The 22,457-nt window shown below is 34.0% G+C and overlaps 2 protein-coding genes across 3 annotated transcripts in view; one reads left to right on the forward strand and one right to left on the reverse strand.

Annotated features, from left to right (window-relative positions):
- LOC123677653 (protein phosphatase PHLPP-like protein) overlaps positions 1-21,662 on the reverse strand; it is a 36,955-nt gene extending 15,293 nt beyond the window's left edge. The window contains exons 1-2 of one of the 2 annotated variants that reach the window (XM_045614308.1): positions 21,261-21,662; positions 17,772-18,064 (exon numbers count right to left, since the gene is read on the reverse strand). In XM_045614308.1, coding sequence (XP_045470264.1) covers positions 17,772-18,064; positions 21,261-21,386 — 419 coding nt within the window. In that variant the 5' untranslated portion in view covers positions 21,387-21,662. The remainder of the gene's footprint in view (positions 1-17,771; positions 18,065-21,260) is intronic. The other variant, XM_045614309.1, reaches the window with a different exon arrangement.
- LOC123677654 lies at positions 12,141-13,950 on the forward strand. The gene is made up of 4 exons (XM_045614310.1): positions 12,141-12,383; positions 12,437-12,508; positions 12,728-13,633; positions 13,688-13,950. The coding sequence occupies exons 1-4, from the start codon at positions 12,233-12,235 to the stop codon at positions 13,855-13,857; spliced, it is 1,299 nt and encodes a 432-aa protein (XP_045470266.1). The 5' UTR covers positions 12,141-12,232; the 3' UTR covers positions 13,858-13,950.
- Positions 21,663-22,457: the final 795 nt, after the last annotated feature.

Below are 22,457 nucleotides of genomic sequence, written 5' to 3' on the forward strand. Positions count from 1 at the left end.
GTTCTTTGATCGTTTTTTGAGTGATTTCATCGACTATTGAAGTATTTTCATTTTATATAGTATCATTGCTATTTGGAGTGAATACCTTGGCAAGATGGTCGGCAAAGGTTCTGGTTTTTTTCTCATGACTCGATTGATTTCGGAAATGTGTAATATCTCGAAATATTCTCCAAATATAGTGGACAAATCTGTTCAAGTTTGAAACGTTCCTATAGAAATATGTTTCTTTTTTTCATTCGTTTTCTTCTTATTGACTGAAGAGTGCGTCAAATGCCATATTTCTCTTGCTCTTATTTTATGTGCTATGAGTTCTTCGATTTCTGCTGGAATATAGTAAGTTTATTTTGTCTTGATTAACCCTTATAACACCAGAAGATATAGAAGAGGCTCTAACTATATTCAACAACATCATCCTTGAGAATGATGTTGAATTTGTTTCCTTTACGGCAATAATAATATTTATTCATGCTATTACATTTCACAATGTTTACATACGTCAAATACAAAAAGAAAATATATACTCATGAAAAATCCTGAAAATTATTCAAATAGTATTCATTCAATGAGAAAAAACATTTATTCAACAAGTATTTCTTCAAACAAAGTTTGAATTGTTTAGTAGGCATCGCCCTCACAGTGGGTGGCAGGCTGTTGAAGAGCTTAGGCCCATAGTAAGTTACACCGCACTTTACCTTATTGATTCTGTGGAAATCAGGATAAATTAGATCTCTTTTTCTTGTGTTATATTCATGAATATCCTGGTGTGTTCTATATTCCTCCTCATGCGACTTTACAAACAACAAACACTGAAAAATGAACAGACACGGGACAGTAAGTATTTTTTTATCCTGAAAGACATGTTTGCATTCATCTCTGTAATTAAGTCTACCCAAAACTCTGATAGCCTTTCTTTGCAATCCAAAGAGTCGTTTCACACCAGCATCATGACCCCAGCACAAAATACCATATGTTATCCTAGATTCTATGAATCCACGATACACAGACAATAACACAGAATCCGACACAACATCAGTTAATGACCGCAATGCAAAAACACCTGACGTAATTGAACTACAGACTTTATCGATGTGAGCATTCCAAGACAAATTACCCTCCATATGTACACCTAAAAATTTGATTGGTTCAAGTGAATTCATCCCTCCTAGATCTCTCATTGAAAAATACATATACTCTGTCTTCGTTTCATTCAAGCTGAGCTGGTTGCTATTGAACCATTCTGAAACAACAGAGGACAGCTCTCCCAAAATGTGAACTATAAGCTCCCTAGACTGAGCCTTTTTGAGCACAGTTGTGTCATCAGCAAAAAGAACAAAGTCCGCATCAGGGTCGCAGCTCACAAGATCGTTGACGTAGATGAGGAAGAGAAGCGGTCCGAGAACCGATCCCTGTGGCACACCGCAATCAACACTTGACAAGTCAGACAGATCTCCCCCGACATCAACACACTGCACCCTATCAGACAAATAGGAGCCCAAAAGTTCAATTGCACCCTGATCGAACTGATACCTCTTTAATTTATAAAGAAGATGCTCTCTAGACACGCAATCAAAAGCCTTGCTCAAGTCACAGAAAAGTCCACCCACGTATAAACCATCACTATATCCTTCATTAATAATTTTCATAAGCTCTGTGATGGCAGCTGTTGTAGAGAGGCCGCTTCTGAATCCGAATTGGGAGCTATTAAAGAGGCAGTTGCTCTCAAAATAGGAGGTTAACTGTAGCTGCATAACCCTTTCCAAGACCTTTGAGAACAATGGTATAATCGATATTGGTCTATAGTTGTTGACCAATTGCACTGAACCTTTTTTATGAACAGGAACAACTCTTGCTACCTTAAGTATTTTCGGGAAGATGTTATCTTTTAAGCATAGATTCATCAATTTGGTGAGTGGACCAATTAATTCATTTACTAGACTCTTGAGTATTTTGATATTGAATCCATAATAGTCTCGACTACTCTTATTATTTAGTTTCATAATGATATCTCTAACCGAAGCCTCAGATACAAGAGAGAACTTAAATCGAATATCATGTAATCTGGACCCTATCGAACTACAGTAGTTATTCATAAATTCCGCCGATGTCCTTCTAGATGGTGGTATATTCATGATGATCTCTTTGGGTGAATCAACGAAAAATTGGTTGAATCTATTAGCAGTGATATTATTTTTACTTGTTATTTTTTTTCTTCAACAGATTGGTACTACTTTTGATAACGTTCCATACAGATCTTGGATTATAATTGTGTTTCCGGATATAGTTGTCATTATATTGCTTTTTTGCAATCTTAATTTCACGTCGATATAATTTTTGATAGTCACTTACTATTTTCTTCGCATTGGGTGTCTTATAAACTTCAACAAGATCTCTATAAAAAATTAATCTCTCGCGCATATTTTTCAGATCATTACTGAACCAAGAAATAGGCAAGGAGTTAACAGAATGCTTATATGTTTTTGGGGGAAATGATAAATCCACACAATTCTTTATAAATGTCACAAACATATCAAACTTGCTCTCTGTACCAATATTAGTATCCCATATAAAATCCCAACAAATATCCCTAACCAGATATTTGAGAGTATCCATTCCCACCCTAGTAAGTGGTCTACACACAGTCACTTCACCAACTCCTCGTGTTCCTACATCACAAACAAATTCAGTCTCTATGCCCAAATGGTCAGAGAAACCCAGATCAATCACGCAACCCCTACAATCATCAACATTTGTGAAAATGTTATCCAAACATGCACTTCCTCTAGTAGCAGACGACACAATACCATGGAGACCATATGAAGAGAAAAGATCCACGATCGCAGATTTATTAGTGCTATCTCTGAGAAAATTAATGTTAAAATCCCCCAGGACGAAAACACGAAAGTCACAACAATTTATTAATTCTAGAATACTTGCAACTACATCCAGAAAAACACTGAAGTTACCCAGTGGAGATCGATAAACAGCTATAATCAAGGTCTTCAATTGAGTGGACTGGATTGCACAAACCTCACTTTCCACTTCAACTGATTTTAAGTTTATATCATTTCTGGGTACAAATTTATCAACATGAAAATTTCTAAGAGCGGCCGCCACACCACCATGACCACGATGCCTACGGGAATAGGAAGAAAGAACTGTAAAATCATGCAACTTTACTTGCTCCAGCTCCCTCACACACATCCAATGTTCACTGAACAAAACAATATCGTGATCTAAACATAAAGCCCCTATTTGTTCAATCTTATTACGAAGACATTGGACATTTATATGAAGAAGCCTCAGCCTTAGACTACGCTGTCCCTTCTCCCCCCCTTCTGAAAAAAATTCTGAAAATTAAAAGCTCTTATAATTGCACCACTAGGCCAAAAATCTTTATTATTTAACAATTTATAAGTATCGTCATTAGGAGTGCCTATACTGAACGCAGAATTGGATCCTACAGTGTTCAATTTCTTAACTATAATATTTTCTGATGTCTTTAAATTACTCATATACTTTTTAACTGCTTCCTCTGAAATATCACCTGCAATTCTTCCAAGATATATCCACCGCTTTTTTGGTGCACCCTTAATGTTATCTTGTTCAGGGGCATTGATTCCAGTACACACTGTTGCTGTTTTGCCCTTTCGTTTCCCAGGTACTTCTTTCCATTCATTTGTCTTTTTGTCAGAATATGGCTGTTCAGCATGGCTATGGTCAACCTCATTGATTACAGTTTTGACATTTGAACTATCTTGACCCTTATTAGTTTTATTCATAGTTGCTCCCACATTTTTAGAACTTCTGGTATTCCTCACATAGCCACCTTCGTTACCTATCTTCGAGTTTAACACAGATGCTTCGCTAATTAATTGCAGATTAGATACGTTCTTGGACCCAGATGTAGAACTGATAGGTTGTTTTTCCGTATTATAAGTTGTTGCAGTCGGAAAACAAATCTGTTTTTGTTGTGTCGGTATTTCATTTTTATTTATTATCAATTTCTGCAAATTAATTGTATAATCCAAATCATTGATGGACTTTTGCATTAATTCTTTTTCACGGTTTAAACATATTATCTCCTTTTTAAGTATTTCATTATCATCATGTGGAATTACAGACGATTTATCCAATGTTTTCAGTTTTTCACAACATGAATCGCAAAACCATTTTACATTTTTATTTTCTGAGAAAATTCTCAACCATGCATCCTTTAGAGATGCACACACTACATGTAGTTTCATCGCACATAATGAACACTTTACTAATTTGGTATTAACCACAAAATTATCAGAGCACTTCTTACATACATCCGCACTCTCCAACATCTTGATATTATTGGCAATAATTAATGCCGTAAAAAAACAAACAAACACATTCAACAAAATCATTGTTGTTGAATATAGGTAGAGCTTCTTCCTTAACTTCTAGTCAAAAGGGTTAACCAAGAAAAAAAACTTACCATATTCCAGTAGAAATCGAAGAACTCATAGCACATAAAAGAAGAGCAAGAGCAATGAGTGTTTTGATAATTTTGTTGTATTCCACGAATAATCGTGAAAATCTACATGAAAACTAGTTCGCCGTTATTAAAACCATCAAAACTCATTCCTAAGCTAACCTAACAGATATAGGTAAGGGTAGGTAAGGTTATGTTAGGAATACTTGATGGTTTTTAATAATGGCGAAATAGATTCATACAGAATTCCAAAATTCTACATCAATTTAAAAATATTAAATTTTCTGAATTGATTTTGAGAATGAACTATCAATCTTAACATTCTAGACATATTCTATACAAGGGTAAACGTGTTTCATATTAACCATTCTCATAACGTTTCTTCAAAGATTCTTACTCATGCAGACCCCTATTTTAATAAGTTTTTTCTTTATTCGAAGAATAATTGTGAAAATCTACATAAAAACTAGTTCGCCATCATTAAAGACCATCAAAACTTATTTCTAATCTAACCTAGCAAATATAAGGTCATTTTAAGTTAGGAATAATTTTTCATGGTTTTTTCCTACCGCTATAATTTCAAAAGGTATTTCAGGTTCTAGAATAAATAAAGAGATTATACCTAAGTGTTTTCTTGTTTTTATTATGTGTTATCGAATTGAAAAAGTTTTTATGAGGTAATTCGCAAATTGCAGAGAGATTCTTTCAACAGTTCAGATATCCAACAGCATACATTTAATACGCAAAAATTATTGTTTTCTACTCCACAATGATACATCTTCGCACACTCTCATTATCATCAATACCACGCTAACCTAACAACACCAACTACAATATGAATATTCCAAACGATTGAATTAGATGAATTTGGATTATAACTATAAACCATAAGTAAATCAATTCATGAAAGATGAAAGTTATTTCTTAGCGGTAAACGTTCAACTCTCACAAATGCTTTGACACTCCATGAAATTATTGGGACCGCAAATCCATATTATCAATTCGTTTTAATAATGGATCATTTCGATGATTCACTTTCTTTTTTACAATTAATTTGATTGAAGAAGTCAGATCGGCGTTTGACAGGATGATAAATTTGTTTAGAAGCCATCACATGACACAGAGTATCAAAATAAGACTCCTGTGTTGTTATGTCTTTTCCGTTTTCTTGTACGGTGTAGAATTAAGGACACTTACCGAAGCCACAGCAAAAAGCTTGACTAGCTTGAGGCATTCGAGTTCGAGATGTGGTTGTACCGGAGGATCTTGGGGATATCGTGGATCGAACACATGACGAACGATGAAGTTCTCAGAAGGATGGGTAAAAACATGGAAGTGGTGTAAACTGTAAAAATTTGAAAACTGCAATACCTCGGGCACATAATGAGGAATGAAGGCAGATTCCGGTTGTTGCAGACCATATTGCAGGGTAAAGTGATGGGAAAGCAGGGTGATGGAAAGAGACGAATTTCATGGTTGAAGAATCTCAGAACCTGGTATGACGTGAACTCTATTGAGCTATTCCAAGCAGCGGCCAAAAAAGTAAAAAGGGCATAATATTCGGAACAGATAGGAATTGAAAGAAGAAAAAGAAGGGTTATCAATGTTGTGGTCCGGATTTCACAGCCATGTTTTAATGATATATTTCAAAAAGAATTCTAGTCCAAATATGTTTAGTTGAACAACAATAATTAGCCATTAAACAATATAGACGAAAATGATGTAGTACGTAGGTAAGTACATTACGAACATTACGTGCATATTGGTGGACATAAGATGTGAAAAATTAACGAGAGGCATATAGAAAACACAAATTTAATGAAATAATATCGTTTCGAATGTATTCATAACACATGTGAGCCGAAATGTTAATTCGTCTTTTTTACCAGCCTAAACGTCTTGACTGGATAAGTCTACTAGATTTTTCACAAAATAATCATCTAATACAGCCATACTCAACGTGCGGCCCTTTGGCCCTTTTTATGCGGCCCGAGCCATGGCATAGTCAAATATTACAATTTTCACAGTAGTATCACAAATAAGGTTTCGAAATTACGCAAAAATAACGGTATCAATATTTACTCATTTACCTTTGTTTTCTCCCTTATTACGTACACACAGAACACTATGACCATAGTATAAAGAATGGATTCTTTATAAATACTATGATACTACCTATACCTAATCTTCTTAGCGAGAATGCCTTTTCTCACGTTTTTTGCTCTTGTAGTTTTCGTTTTTATGTATTCTTGGTTGCGTTTTTTCAGCTGATTATTTAGTTAAATTGTCATATTATTATGTAATTTTTTTTCTGGCCAGCACCATGATTTTAAAAATCTCTCATCAGCATTATTGCGTGAATTATGCTAATAAAAGTGTTTAGAAATCATGGCACACACAAAATAAAAAATTGCGATAAAAAAAATTAGTCCAATTTTCTTAAAATCGTCAATAGTATCCCTGTTTTCGTTTTCGGGAGCGTTTCCCTAACACCCTGTATATTTTAATTTTCGCACTTCCCTACTAATATTACTAATACGAAAAAACGTAATCTGCCTGTCTGTTACGCTTTGACGCATAAAACACTGAATCGATTTTGATGGAATTTGGTACACAGATAGGAACTAGTAGAGCTAAGCAAAGGACATAGGCTTCTTTGTAACCGAATTAACAAAAAAGGGTTTTGATTATGCGCGATAAACGAAAACCGCGCGGGCTAAAGCTAGTTTTACAAGTTGGTAAATTACTGCGGCCCGCAAGAATGAACAGTAGCAATTATGCGGCCCAAGGTAAGAAAAGGTTGAGTATGACTGAACTATTATATACATAATTAGAAGAGGTGCCACAAAATTTTTGTCGGGGACATGTGATCTTTATTGCATGAGTATCAAATTTCTTAATTCCTTTGATCAATGCAATAAACGACCTCTCTTTACCTTCGGCTATCGTCGTTTTTAACGGTAAAGTATACTGCCGTCAGTAGAGAGAATGCCGTAAAGTCAAAAGTTATGGTTTTGGGATAATGACACAAACGTTTAACCTGTCCTCGCGGAATAATTGTTTTAATAATTGGTTAAAAAGCCGTAAGGCAACTTTATGATGTTTTGGCTTCGGATATAATAAATTCGGCGTTCTTGCTTCTCTAACCGACGACGTCTTAACTTTAGGGCCTTTTTCATTTCAATTTTGAATATATTTAAAATAGTTTTAGCGAAGTTTTACTTCATAGGGAGGTAGACCACATGGAAACCAACCTACGAAGCCAAAAAACTAAAAATCACCCGAAATTGACTTTACGGTTTTCTTTTAACCATTGCCGTATAGTGTTTCGAGTAGAGGTGACTTTTCATTACGAAATATGAACTGCTCGTCAAAAGTTAATATGAAAGTTAAGTTAAATATAAATCTTCGAAAAACATCGATACTGATGTTATTTGAAGATTAATATTTTTCGTATCATCAAAATATTTTTTCAATTACATACATTCCATAAACTTATAACGATGATAACAACGTCTTCTGGTTCATCGTGAAGCATCAAGTTCTTACTAAGTTCAATCATTTTATGTCCATGTGTGTCAGAAATGCACATTTAAATGATTTTTCTCTTTAGTCTATGTTTCGCTTCCAATACGATCAAAACATTGTTAGTAATCCAAAATCAATTTTTTATTTTGCCAAGACAAGTTTTATTCTAACAGGATACCAGTAAATGCCTTGTGATGCTTGAGGTTAGTCGAACACATAGGTCTAATTAACATTAAATATTAAGATTTGTTGTAGAATTTGTTTCGATGATAGAATTGTCTAATTAGTATCCCAAGTTAAGATCTTCCAAATTCCCTTTAATTTTAACCTTTAAATTTTTGTTAAAATGTCAGTTTTCATATGAATGATTATTGGAATGTAAACGTTAGGGTCTTTCGATCGCTAGAGCCATATTTGATGAATATTGAAAACTTTTTCGGACAAAACTTATAAATTTTTACCGTGAAATACGTATCTGCAATGAAAGATAGTTGAACTTCCAAAGTTCCATTACAAGGGGAAAGTGATTGGAAGAGGTTTTAGCATAAGTGTACTTCCCCCTCAAAACCATCAAATTTTTATTGGAACTGTTTTTCCGTAAGATGTTTCCTTCTCGAGATTTTTAACAGATTCAATTCAAAAAATTCTCCCGGTATACTTGCATGCAATATTCATATTTTTTAGAGAAGTTTGTTAGTTTCCATTTAGTGAGGAAGGTGAGAATACGAAGGCTTATGGTGATGATGAACATGAAGGATGTAGATAATCACCAAGGGTTGTTAGAGAATATTTCCATTATCGACTTGTTCTCATCTTCGGATCCAATCAGTGGCAGTTTATTCGAACTGTTAAAATCATCATCGTAAGAAGGTTTTTATTCAAAAAATTCATTATCTATTAGAGACCAATGAAAACCTAAAAACAAACTAACTTTGAATGGTGTGGATGTAAGATTTTCACTAAACATGTTCCCCTACAATAATTACATCTTCAGCTGAAAAATAATCAAATTTTTCCATTTGAGGAATTTAATTATTCTTATCTCAATATGCATCCGCTCAATCCACTCAAAAGATCTATTGATTATAGGTTATACACGCGTTATTGTTCTGTTTCTGTTTTCTCGAACGCTTTCTACCATTCTGTCGATTAAATCTTGATCTTTGTTTCGTAAATCTGGCGCAACAGAACACTGCAATAGCGACCAATTTAAGCCACGGAAAAACGGACATTATCATGATCTGTTGCGAATTGCTTCCTCAAAACACAATCTAGCATGATAAAAACCATGCTTCACCTAGAGTACCAACAAAGAAACAACTTTCCCTACCTTTAAATCGCTCTTTGTCAGATACGTTCTTAAAAAATGAAAGTGATTCATATAGCCTTTGTGAGATATAAGATATCAATAAGTTTGGAGAAAATCAATCAACTGTTTGTCCGATTCCTTTAAAATTTTTACCATATGGTAGGAAAAACTAGTTGTAACTTCAGCAACGTGAAATTCCTTGTATTCTCATATGTCGAATGTTGCTCGTCCGATTTTAATGAAATTCATTAGGTATGTAGGTACGTACGGACTTCGGTCAATATTGATTCCAATAGTGATTCATATAGCCTTTGTGAGATACAAGATATCAATAAGTCTGAAGAAAATCAATTAACTATTTGTCCGATTCCTATGAAATTTGTACTGTATATATCTATGATCGAAAAAATCTAGTTGTAATTTCAGCAACTTGAAATTCCTAGTATTTTCATACGCCGCATTTTAATCGTCCGATTCTAATGAAATTCATTATGTACGTTGGGACTTCATTCAATATTGATTCCAGAGAATTCCAAATTGCTTATATTTATAAGAAATTCGTTTTGTTCATACGCAAACTTGGAATTCCCTGGAAATCGATATTTCGCGTTCTATAGGTAAGTCATAGCTGTATGAAATTCAGTGTATTGAGACTTGAAACCGGTTCATAATTATTTTCCTAGAAATTTCAGCACTTTTGGTATATAATTCGCACTACGCAGTACGCACGCACTCGGAAAATTGAAATTTGCAGTAGGTATCTCAAAATTTTGCTTATAACCTACTTGTTCCATTTCGGTGATTTACCGATATGGGTAAATGAATTGTTACAAAAATAGCCCTTAAGAAACTTCAGCTCCTTCGAATATATGGTGCGCGTTGCTCATGCGTAAATTACAATTTTCGAGCAGACATACAATACCGAAGGTAACATAATGCGGAGGGCTGATAGAATGGTGAAGCATAGTGCCACACCCTTTGGCAGAGAATTTGAAATACTGTAGCTGAATGAGCTTAGAGCTTAACACCCCTCCTCCCCTACAGTAAATTTCAAAAGACGCCAAATTTACTGAGAATCGTTCAAAAACTATAGGGAATTTTCTAGATGAAAACATATTCTTTTTGAAAAAAAAGATGACTATCGTTATACATAATAAGCTGCCTGCCCTGCCATCAAGTCAGTTTATTTGTACTAGTGCGACAGCATTGTAGAAATATTAATTTTATTGCTGCTAGAGTGGAATTGACCATATTCACCGTCGCCATATTGTTGTGCGACAATACCAACTACCCAGGGTTCCCAACGGAGAAATATTGAGTTTACTAGAAAAATACCGTACATCAAAATTACTATGAGCCATAGGCGAATCAAGATAAGCGCTACGCCACCTGGTGACAATCAGAGTAACTAGAAATGTTGACATGGTTTGCCTCGGAGGTAGTCAGTCCTTTTCATTCCTCTGAAGTTCTAGCATTTTGCTTTGTTTTTTTGTGATATTCTACAAATATTTATATATTTTTTGAATCATTTCAATAGTTCTGAGTCGTTCGAATCGCTATTGTTCAGTTCCTCAGTGTTCTTCCTGGGAAAAAAAAGGTCAAAATCAAGTTCCATGCTTTCCCTCAAACTGGTAATAAATATCGAGTTTGGATGGAAGGGAAACTGGGGAGTAAAGTGCTGATGGATCGACAAAAAGCTTGGCACCTTCTTCAGGGTCAGCCTGATTATAATGGGACTAAAACTTTCAAGGATTTCGAAGTGCAAGTGAATACTCCTAAAGTATCTTCTTTGTGTGACCTGATAACAACAGATAGTGCTCTGAACAGTTTTACTGGTCTCAATAATATGAAACTATAAGATACAATAGTCGAAGCAGTACAATCTATTTACAGTGATCAAAGATCAGATCGTTTAACATTCAAGCAGTGTATTGTTTTAGTTTTAACAAAATTGAAATGTGATCTTTCATATGTGACATTATCTGTTTTATTTGGCATTTCACAAGAATTGTGCCAAAGATATATTGTCTTCAAATCTAAGGTACCTTTACACAATATTGGAAAAATTCTTCAGAAATATTTGGACATGTACTCTGAAATTCTATATATTTTTTTTCAGGGCACACTGATGATACTTCTCTATCACATTTTAATTATTTTAAAATAGTCGTATAATATGCCAAATATTTTTTCAAAATAAATACATTTCATAAGTGAAATATTTTCAATTGAATTCTCATTATTTTTTGGTGATTCATTAGTCAAGCAATAATTTAATTCGATAAATAGGTATCGATATGAGTAGTTTTAAGTAACCTAGTTATATAAATTTATTTTCACATTTTTATTAGGTATGTGACCAGCATTTAAAACTTCTTCACCTTCATAAACACTTCTAGAAGTGTTTGTACCTTTAATATACCCCAAGTATTCTACTAAACTCAGTGTCTTGCCATTTGGACCTAAAAAAGGTACTATTAGAATCCTGTAGTATATTAATGTTGATTGAACCGTTCACATAATATATGCACACGGTTGTTATTCGTCATTTTTCGAAATCTTCCATCCTCGCATAATTTTCAATATCACTAGACTGAACTGAAACAAATGCTGATACCAACCGCCTTTACCTTAAATGAAAATATTATATACACAGTAACACACTTGTTCACTGTAGAAGTCTGAAAAGTTTTATATTTATTGTAAAATCAAATTTTAATAACGCAAATACACACACAACTAATACAACAAAATACTCCAATGTCAACATTTATAGTTTTACGTTTGCTCACCTTGGCGCTGCATTCTTAATCTCGGATGCCTATAGAGATTATGAGTATGGTATGAGAGGTTATAAAAATTGGTGGTAAACTTTGGTTAAGTATTTTGTGTGTGTTTATTCAGAAAAATTGAACTGAAGATAAAATCCAAGAAATATGGGTAGATATCAGTATAGTGGAGGCCATCGTTGTGGTGTCAGTAATTGTTCGGCAAGAAATAGATCTAAAAATAAAAAAACTGACACCAAAATATTCTCTACAAGATGTAATGGCAAAATACTAAAATTCTGTCTGGAACATCTCAAAGGTAAGTGTGATCACATCCTCAGTATTGTGAGTGATTATTCCGGATAATTTCAGATTACCAGGCTCAAAAAAAAGAAAAGATCAATTCATCCAATGATTCGACCAATGCTAGCTACAATGTTGGAGGTAATTACGTAGAAAACTCTTTTCAATAAGTACTTTTGGCATATTGTCATCCCCAGTAAAACAATTGTAGCACCAATTATAAGGAATGAAATATGGAATGTCTACTTGTCAGTGTAGAATAGAGATATAATTTTTCAGTTCATAGTATATCCATCCTTGTACTCTAATGAGAGACTTTGTGAAAATCATAGACTGTCTATTTGACAAATTATTTTTCAGAATTTCAAGCACAAATTAAACTGTCAATGAAGAAATCTGTCGACCTCGACCACAATTATTATTTCCAACAAAATGACTTAAACAAGTTACAAAATCTGCTGAACTATGTTCACCACCTTGAAATGAAGATCGAGGAAAATAAGATGAAACATTCTACCAACTCCATTCAGTCTTCAATCAATGATCCCCACTTTCTAAGCTTCTACACAGGATTCAGTGATGTCATTACCTACAAGAATTTTACAAGCAAAATTATCAAGCATGCACTGGCATACAGAAAAAAGTACTTGGACAAGGACAACAGTAATCTGGGAGTGGACTATGAAAATCAGATATTCATAGTTTTAGTAAGGCTTTGTCTTGGTCTCTTAGAAGAAGATATCGCATATAGATTTGATATTTCCCAGTCCACAGTCTCCAGAATGTTTAGGTTTTGGATAAATGTGATGTATTCATACTTCATACAGATACCTATTTGGCCTTCGAGAGAAATCGTGAAAAAGTATATGCCAGAATGTTTTATCAGTAAATATCCTAGTACAAGACTTATTCTGGATGGGACTGAGATTTTTATTGAAAAACCTTCAGATTATACAGTGCAGAGTAGCACATGTTCTGTGTATAAGGCACATAATACCACCAGAGGCATAATTGGAGTAACACCTAATGGATTTGTGTGTTTCATATCAGAACTCTACCCAGGTAGAACTTCTGAGAGAGAAATAATTTTAAATAGTGGCTTACTGGAAAAGCTAGAACCAGGCGACTCAGTAATGGCTGATAAAGGGTTCACAATTTCCAAAGAACTTGCAGATATTGATGTTGATTTGAATATACCACCATTTTCATATGGCAATAATCAACAATTCACTGACGAAGATGAAACTCTGACTAGGGATATTGCAAGTAAGGAGTGAGTTTTTTTTTATATACATTTTATCAAATGATTGCAATTTTTAGGTGTTCGGGTTCATGTTGAGAGAATTATAAGAAATGTGAAATTAAACAGAATATTGCGCTGTAGCATTCCAAATACTATGGCTGACCAATTGAACCAAATTTGGGTGGTGTGTTGCCATTTGACAAATTTCAGAAAAAACCCCTGGGATATAAAAACCAAGAAAAAATAGAAGAACAGGAGATTATATGTATATTATGTATTATATGTATATTATTTGTATTTTTGTTATAAAATATTTATGAAAATTTATTTTTTTCTAGAACGAATATTTTGGGTGTACATTCTTCATTATATCAATAAATTCATTTTTTATGATCATAAAAAAGCGAATCTTTATTCATCAATTTTGAATTCAAAAAGTTGTTGTTTATTGCTGCAACCTCTTAAAACAGTTCTTAGTCTTGTGCAATGAACATTTTCATTGTACATCATAAATGTAAATGTATAAAGATAAAATAAAATGAAACATCCTACTAAAAAAATCAAAACTTTAATCCCTCTCAAACAAAAACTCAACACTTTCTAACTAGTAATATTATTAAATAAAATTAATTAAAAAAAATGAACAAAAACAATATGAATAAATGAATAATTTTTCAGTCTTCTCATAAAATAATTACTTATTCTAAAGATATTCATAAAGTGAGGCAAACTAGAAAATGTGTATCAGTGGATATTTAGATAGATGCCGTTAAATCCTATCTTTAAAGTAAGTGAAATAAAATCTTATTCATTTTGGTAAATGTTCGTCAAAGGTTATTCTTTGAATAAACACATCATTTCCACTATCAACCATAATATCACAGTACTTGAGACAACTTAAGGACAATTGCCCCTGTATTTGTATATAATGAGAATGAGTTTTTTTCAAGCTCATTCTTCCATTGACTATTTGCATAAATGGAGCGAAGCCTTCATTTATACACTCAGCCACAGTTAATTTGTTTATAAAACCACCTTTCACTAATGTTTTTATTTCCAAAAGGTGAAATTTTTGCGAAATATTGTCCCAAACAAGCCTATCTGGCTTAGCAGCCAGAAAAGGTACTGGATTTACACATAAACCACACTTATAAACTTTATATTTTGGAATTAATTCATTGTATTTTTTCACTGCCTTTTCTTCATAAGCCAGTACAAGTTTCATCATCGATGATTGAAAAAAAGTTTTTGGCCAAATTCTTTTGATGAATTTATCATTAATTTCAACTCTTCTGTTTATTATTTCGTGAAAACGGCTGGATGTAATTCTTTCCCGTCTCTCTATATACCAGGCTGGACAATCACTCTGTAATCTGTTTTTTTTTCTCTAGTAGTTTTGCGTTATTTAGAGAAATACTAACGTTTTCTATTAAATCAATATTGGGAATTACATCAGTCAATAGACTATTGATGTAAACATTAGTCCATTTTATTCTTGTTGGAATAACCAATATATCATTTTGCATTTCGTCCGTGGATGATCTACATAAATTGTTGGCTGGAAGAGGATTGTATCCATTGCATTTCAATATTTCACCAAACATGGAGAAGTCATTTTTCATAATAATAATTGGCAATTGTTGGATATCAGTATTTTCCACAGGATTTTTCAAATGTTGTTCGAAAACTATTCGTCTTTTATCTATATTTTTTTTCGTCTTCTTATATTTATTATATGGATCTGGTTTTATAAAATTCAACATTTGAAAGGGCTGTGATGGGGGTGCCTTCTTGGAACCAGTTCCCCAAAGTCTTGGCTGTGAGGTTGAGGGGATATCTATTGGATCAACTATATTCGATTTTTCTTCTCTAACGTAATCAAGTAACTGCCATAGAAGTGCATAAACATCTTTACAACGACCTGAGACTCCTGAAATACAGGAGCAGGTACCTTTTAATACTTCTCCATCGCTTTTCAAGTGAACATTACACTTATATATAAGTTTTTTCATTGTCGCTTTCACCTGAGCTTTTATGATAACACCATCTGCACTATAACTTAGCAAAACATTTTCAACTTTATTTGCCTTATACATGCGATAACCCAGTGAGTGATGTTTAACACTGCCTGCTTCTGTAGATTTCTCTTTGAATTTCAAAATAACATCTTCTTTATATGTTTTTGGAAAATCCAAAAGGTTTTTTGTCCACGGCCCATTAGGAAGACTCATAACTATTATTTAGCGTAAAAAATATATTTCAACTTATTCCCTCTCATCTGACATTTTTTCAGTTAACGACTTTGGAATGCATTTTACAAATATTCTCATTTAAACTTTCGCGGTCCTAAGAAATTTCTCAGGATTGTGCGACAATACTTTAGAATAATATATTAATGTTCTAAGTTCTAAGGACAATACCAACTACCCAGGGTTCCCAACACCGAATAACGAAAGTTACTAATTAGTAACTTCTTTTATTTTCAGCCTTGAAAAAGGAACAAGACGTTCCGAAACGTTGGCAAAATCATAGTTGATTATTTATTATTTCTGTCCAAATTCCTGTGATAAATTGCTCAATTTTTAACATGGACGTGAATAGTACAGAAACTAATTGGTAACTGTCGTTATTCGATGTTGAAAATCCTGAGTAGTTGGTATTGTCGCACAACAATATGGCGACGGTGAATATGGTCAATACCCGGCCGCATTTTTCCGTTTCCAGCTACCAGGAGTACCAGGTGCTCTAATCCATTAGGGAACGGAAAGTGGAGACGCGCTGCGCTAGGCAACTTCGTTCTTGATGTGGTTTGCGCAACTCACACTTTTATTAACCATGCTTTTTGTGAGCATCAATTCCAGAAAAGTTATATTTATAAAATTTCTCAGATATAGCTGCGATCGCTGATCCTGCACCGATTTTTCGTTTCAACGTGTTCGTTGAAACGTACACTAGATTTTTGACGACACACAGATCTCACGTGACCAGACTTCTTGCAGTTATGACACTGGGCAGCCCAAAAGAAACGTTTCTCGGGCATATGATTGGATTTTCCGCAATCGCTGCACTAACTATGATTTTCTGGTATTTCCTCCGAGATGGCCGCTCTCTGAATGAACGCTGATTAATATTATTTATTTCATTTCTCTCCATGAGGCCAGCGCCCAGCATTCTTTTCGGATGCTTCCATGCTTGTTGCTAATTGAACTGCAGATTTATATGATAAAGAAGGCTCTGTAAATAGTCTTTGTCGAACAATTTCATTACGTAATTCAAATACCAGCTAGTCTCCTAAATTGTTTTCCAGTGTATTTTCGGTTTTCGTCAAATTGAGAGGCTTGCGATGTAGTCCCCAACAGATGATTGTGATTTTTGGATACGTCGACAGAATTTGTACCGCTCTGCAATTTCTGATATACTGGGCTCCAGATGATCTTGCACGATTTTAACAAGTTCTTCGAATGATTTATTTTCAGGAGAATTTGGTGCACATGCAGCATTACCGTTTTCAATTTTTCATCCATTCCATTCGGGTTAAAACGTTTTATATATGTACTCCAATTCTATATTGATAATATAAATTTCTTCCGACCGACATTTTGAATTCAGCATTATCTATTTGAGAAACTTATTGGAATTCAGAGATTTTCCCCGTCACCACTGTGATAATTTTGGGGGCTTTTTTGGTGTATCTATATCGAATGTGAAACTCAACTGCGTTCTTCATTTCCACATATTTACCTACATCCGTACCTAAATAATCTTAGCTCGTCACATATGCTCCATAATATAACTATAAGATATATAGAGTCTCTTTTTATACAACGTCAAATTTCTAAGCAATCTAAGAAAGTAGCTTCAATGGAGCCTAATAATGTTTTGTCGAAAAACATTCGATTTCGATGTATATAGCCTTATGTCACTTCAAAAGGATAGGAATGCACTAAAATGCTGACGTAGTAGGTTCATATAGAGGCGTATCAGATATAGAAGAGCACGCACTACCCTTCAATAAAATATTGAAGTTGGATATTTTTCAAAAATATTGAATAATTATTCTCATTTTCAAGACCGGTGTTATAGCAGGTCTTATAGTTACTAGTTCTGAATCCGCTACGGAATCACGTAACCCAAATTTTAGAACATATACTCAGTACTCACTTTTTCAATTGGCTGATTTCCGGCGGAAGAGTCAAGAGTTCATTATCAGAAATATCCAAAACTGTGAGAGATGTCAGTTGCAGCACACTACTTGGAAAATTATGAATTCCATTCGACCTTAAACTCAGAACTTGCACGTCTGAAAGAGACTTGACGGACTCTCCAGCTAATACAATTTCTTCGACGTAACATTCACTTATTTGTTTTGATTTCTTGCAAAGATTGTTCAAGTTGAGATATTTTGGGAGATGTTGATCAGTTTCTGGGGATGCTTCTGCCTCTCTTTCGTCATTCTGGAAATCAAATTTTCTTCATCATAAAATACGACATAGAAGAAGAGTTCATGTCAACTTCAATCTAATTCTAGAGATAAGGGTAGATTTCTTCCATTATATTCAAATGAATATTTCCATCGCAGAATCGATTACTGACGAACAAATTATATTCAAATTTCTTGGAAACATAGACAAACAAAGGCAGACAAAATGACTTCTGGTTAGTTTTTCAATTATATATTTTTAGTTATTGCATTAATGCTCCCATTTTGGTACTAAATACTAACTTTGGTTAATTGTTTTCGAGTATCATGAGCTGAAAATTGAATTGAACTTCAAAATGAAAGATATAAGACGTTGTTTTGACTTCTAACAAAATCCGTTTTGTCCGTATACTGAGGACAAAATGACACACAAGTAATGGACATAATGACATAAGTACATAATATTTAAATGCAAAGTTCGCATATAAACGTTTTGGTTCTTTTCGAGACATTAGGAAACGATGTATGAACCCAGTGAAAACACTGAATGCAACGTAGCCACTGTTCACCAGGTTTGGAACGAAAAAAGCATCTCTCCAATTAGTGCAGGGGTAGTCATCATCATCTTTTTTTTTCTTAATTTTAGTGTCGGATTCTTCGTAGTCACCGACTTTTTTATTTTTCAACGGTCTTGTTTTCTTCACCACCGAGTTCTTTCATCATTGAATAATATTTCATTAACTTCTTGTTTTTCTTCTTGGGTGGATTGTTCGCAGCAGATTTAGCCTTGATTTTGTCGAAATCAGGCCTTGTCCTTGAGGAAGTGGTGGAAGAATTTCATAACGAAAGGATAATGATCCTTTAGAACAGCCATACTCAACGTGCGGCCCTTTTGCCCTTTTTATGTGGCCCAACCACGGCATAGCCTAGTATTACAAATAAGGATTCGAAATTACGCAAAAATAACGGTATTGATATTCAATCATTTACTTTTGATTTCTCCCTTATTGCGTACACCCAGGACACTATTAGGTGCTTTCTCCTAGTCTTCTTAGCAAGAATGCCCCATCTCAAATTCTTTTGCTCTTGTAGTTTTCTTTTCTATGTATTGTTGGGTTTTGTTTTTTAGCTGATTACATGGTTAAATTATCATATTACTATGAATACGACAATTTAACTTTTAATTTTTTTTATCGAAATTTATTTTTCTCGCCAGTTCCATTATTTTTATCAGCATTATCGCGTGGATTATGCTAATAAAAGCGTTAAAATTCATAGTACCTATCAAAATAAATAATTGCGATAAAAAAGGTAGTATTTCATTAAAATCGTCAGTAGTAACCCCTGTTTTTGTTTTCGGGAGCGTTTCCCTAACACCCTGTATATTTTTATTCTCGCCTAATCCCCACTTCCCTACTAATGTAACAAATACGAAATAAACTTAATCTGCCTGTGTGTAACGTTTTGACGCCTAAACCACTGAATCGATTTTGATTAAATTTGGTACACAGATTGGAACTAGTAGAGCTTAGGGAAGGACTTTGTAACCGACTTTTAAAAAAAGGGGTTCTGATTATGTGCGATAAACAACAACCGCGCGAGTGGAGCCGTGGGCCAAAACTAGGTTAGGTAGATAGGTAAATTACTGCGGCCCTCAAGTATGAACAGTAGCAATTATGTGGCCCAACGTAAAAAAAGGTTGAGTATGGCTGCTTTAGAAGTTCCTGGTAGGTATATTGTAATCATCAGGAATCGATATGTAATTCACTTATTTTTTACGAGATACATACCAGAAATTTCACGTTCTATCATGTATAGTGCATGCAAACTATGTACAAAATAACACGAAAATGAGCTCATTAGTTTCACATGAAAATCAATCTATAAATTCCTATTATTTCCAAAAATATATTATCTTCACATGTTTCGGACAAAATGACCTATTATGTCGTTTTGTCCATCAGGATAGTATGTCATTTAGTCCTATATACACTTTTTATAATATTGAAGCACAATTTCAGAACAAAAGCAATATTCATCTTCAAACCTATACATATTATAACGTCATAACCATAATAACAAGAATGTATTCAATATCTATACTACGAATATTGTCATGATACTCTCCAGAAGTAATTTAGAAACAAAACGAACAAAAAAAATCCAACTGGCCAAAACACATTTGTGGCTATTGCTCCAGTGATACAGGCAGTAGGATGTCGAATTCTTCGCAGGGTTGTTTTCATCTCAAACGGGACCTGAATCACTGTAAAACCCTAAGCTATACGTCACCAATTTTGAAAAAATCTAAAAGTTCATTTTGTCCGCATATGTCGTTTTGTCCGCATTCTCCCTATCAAGATCGAATTTTTATTTTTCTTCAAATGAATAGAAGGATAATTATTTACATGTATCCTTGAGTTTTGATGCTTGAAGGAAAAACGGTAAAGAACCGAAGCAGAATATAATATTCAAAATAGTACTTTGTTAAATATTTACTACCACTGTAGGCTTGTTTTTTTAAGCTCGTCCCACGAAGGGGGACATTTCGTCACAAATTCTTTGGAATTTTGAAAAGGAGGAGATAGTCTCAAATTATAAGATTTGCCTCACTGATGAATTCGTGATCAAATGAGTTTCTCTCTATCCGATAACTATCGAATAGTTGACGAATTTTCTACTACAGGGGTTAAAGTTCAATTTGTTCTCGAACTTTAGTTATATTTCATCCATGTTTTGGAACATTGGAAATAAGATATCAATGAAAATAATAATATCAAAGGACTTGCTAGACCATAACAAAAGTAATCCGGCAAAATAATAAGGGTCCAATAGAGTAGAATGTACTATGGTGTAAAACACTCTGCACATCATAAATCTAAAGTGCCTACTCTTCAGAAAAAAAAATATGTCAACTCTTGTTTAGTCATGTATTAGCCTATTGAACCAATTCAGAAATTTTAAAGTAACCTAAATCTTCATTTTGGAACAAAAACCCATGTTGTCGAAAAACCATAGGTATTCACGGAACACCTACACGGGATTAGCCTATTAACGAACTCAACAACGGCGTTCTAGTACTGATCCTACCCTCAATGTTTCCTTTCGGGAATTACCGTCTGCGACTATTCCTGGCTCAATTTTTTGAAAAAATTACGAAATCTTCGGAGAACGAACTTAGAAAAAATAAATATTGAACTAACACACTGGTATTCAACAATAACACTCACCTGCATAAGATTTCCTTCCTCCCCATTTTCCAAAGAATCCAATTCGATGTTTTCCTGTTCTTCTAAAAGAGGAAATGTCGTCACATGACTACTGAATCTAAGAGGTTTCTTGGCGTGAACCAACATAATAATTACTCAATGATGGTACTCTATGAGCAAATTATAATTTCACTATTATGTATTCGACAATATCAACCCACTGCCACTCGAGGGATGCCTCATGGCTATACTCCTTGCGACACTTTTATTCGCACCACATTTAGTAGCAGCCAACTTTGTTTGCCAACCCTAGCGTAGGTGTGTTTCGATATATCAAGTAAATCACTAAAGACAAAATGTTATTTGAGATTCTGGGCAACTCAAGACGGCATGACAACACGGTTGGGTGGCTCTTAATGCTTGTCACGTACCATGAGGGATTGCTGGATGGAAGTATGGTCTGAAGAATTTCTGTATCGTTTCAGAATGAGTATACACAATAGATTTATTCACGCGACCAGTTTTTTGAAAATTTTGATTGATTGACTGGAAAACTTGTTCTTGGTAAATAATAAAATGAAATATTATGATGATATGTTGCTTAGCTTTTATTTGAAAAACATGGATTTTCAGAGTATTCAGAATAACATACCGAATCAATAAGGGTTACAAATAAGATGTTCATCTGGAGTGAAATAGTATCTTGACCCATTTGTGCCCAAGTACAAAAATTTTCGAATTTTTTCACAAAAATTGGAATGATGTATCAGTACAACCGTAACAACCGTAAAAACGGGTATATAATGAATTTTTGAATATCATTGTTTGTTTTGTTTTGGAGGTGTGTTCTCATATGAGGATGTTGGGTATATCTAGGGGCACAAGTGAAGAGAAGAAGAAATATCAAAAAAAAAGGCAAAACATACCTATTTTGCGAAATAATTGAAAAAAAAAAAATACTAAACTATGAAAATGTTTGTTTTCCTTTTTTTGAATGGAATTTTAAGAAACAGTTACGTTCCAGGCACGAATTTGTTTTGCACATTATACGAAATTGTTGACACTTCTTGTTTCTTCATTTTTGCTAGGTAGAATTCCTCTTTTGGCATCTTAGGCTTGAGCAAAGACCTCAGCATGTTCATCTATATTCAACTGTTCCAATATGTTTCTTGTTATGTTTTTCTTTTCAGAAATCCGTGTAACTGAAGAAATCACAAA

This window comes from Harmonia axyridis, chromosome 4, assembly GCF_914767665.1.
Source record: "Harmonia axyridis chromosome 4, icHarAxyr1.1, whole genome shotgun sequence".
NCBI classification, from domain to species: Eukaryota; Metazoa; Arthropoda; class Insecta; order Coleoptera; family Coccinellidae; genus Harmonia; species Harmonia axyridis.

Excerpts from the sequence above, each read along its gene's own strand:
- LOC123677654 (XM_045614310.1), top strand. The coding sequence starts at position 12,233 with ATGGGTAGATATCAGTATAGTGGAGGCCATCGTTGTGGTGTCAGTAAT. Across the intron at positions 12,384-12,436 it reads CTGTCTGGAACATCTCAAAG|ATTACCAGGCTCAAAAAAAA; the intron begins GTAAGTGTGATC and ends GGATAATTTCAG. Across the intron at positions 12,509-12,727 it reads TGCTAGCTACAATGTTGGAG|AATTTCAAGCACAAATTAAA; the intron begins GTAATTACGTAG and ends ATTATTTTTCAG.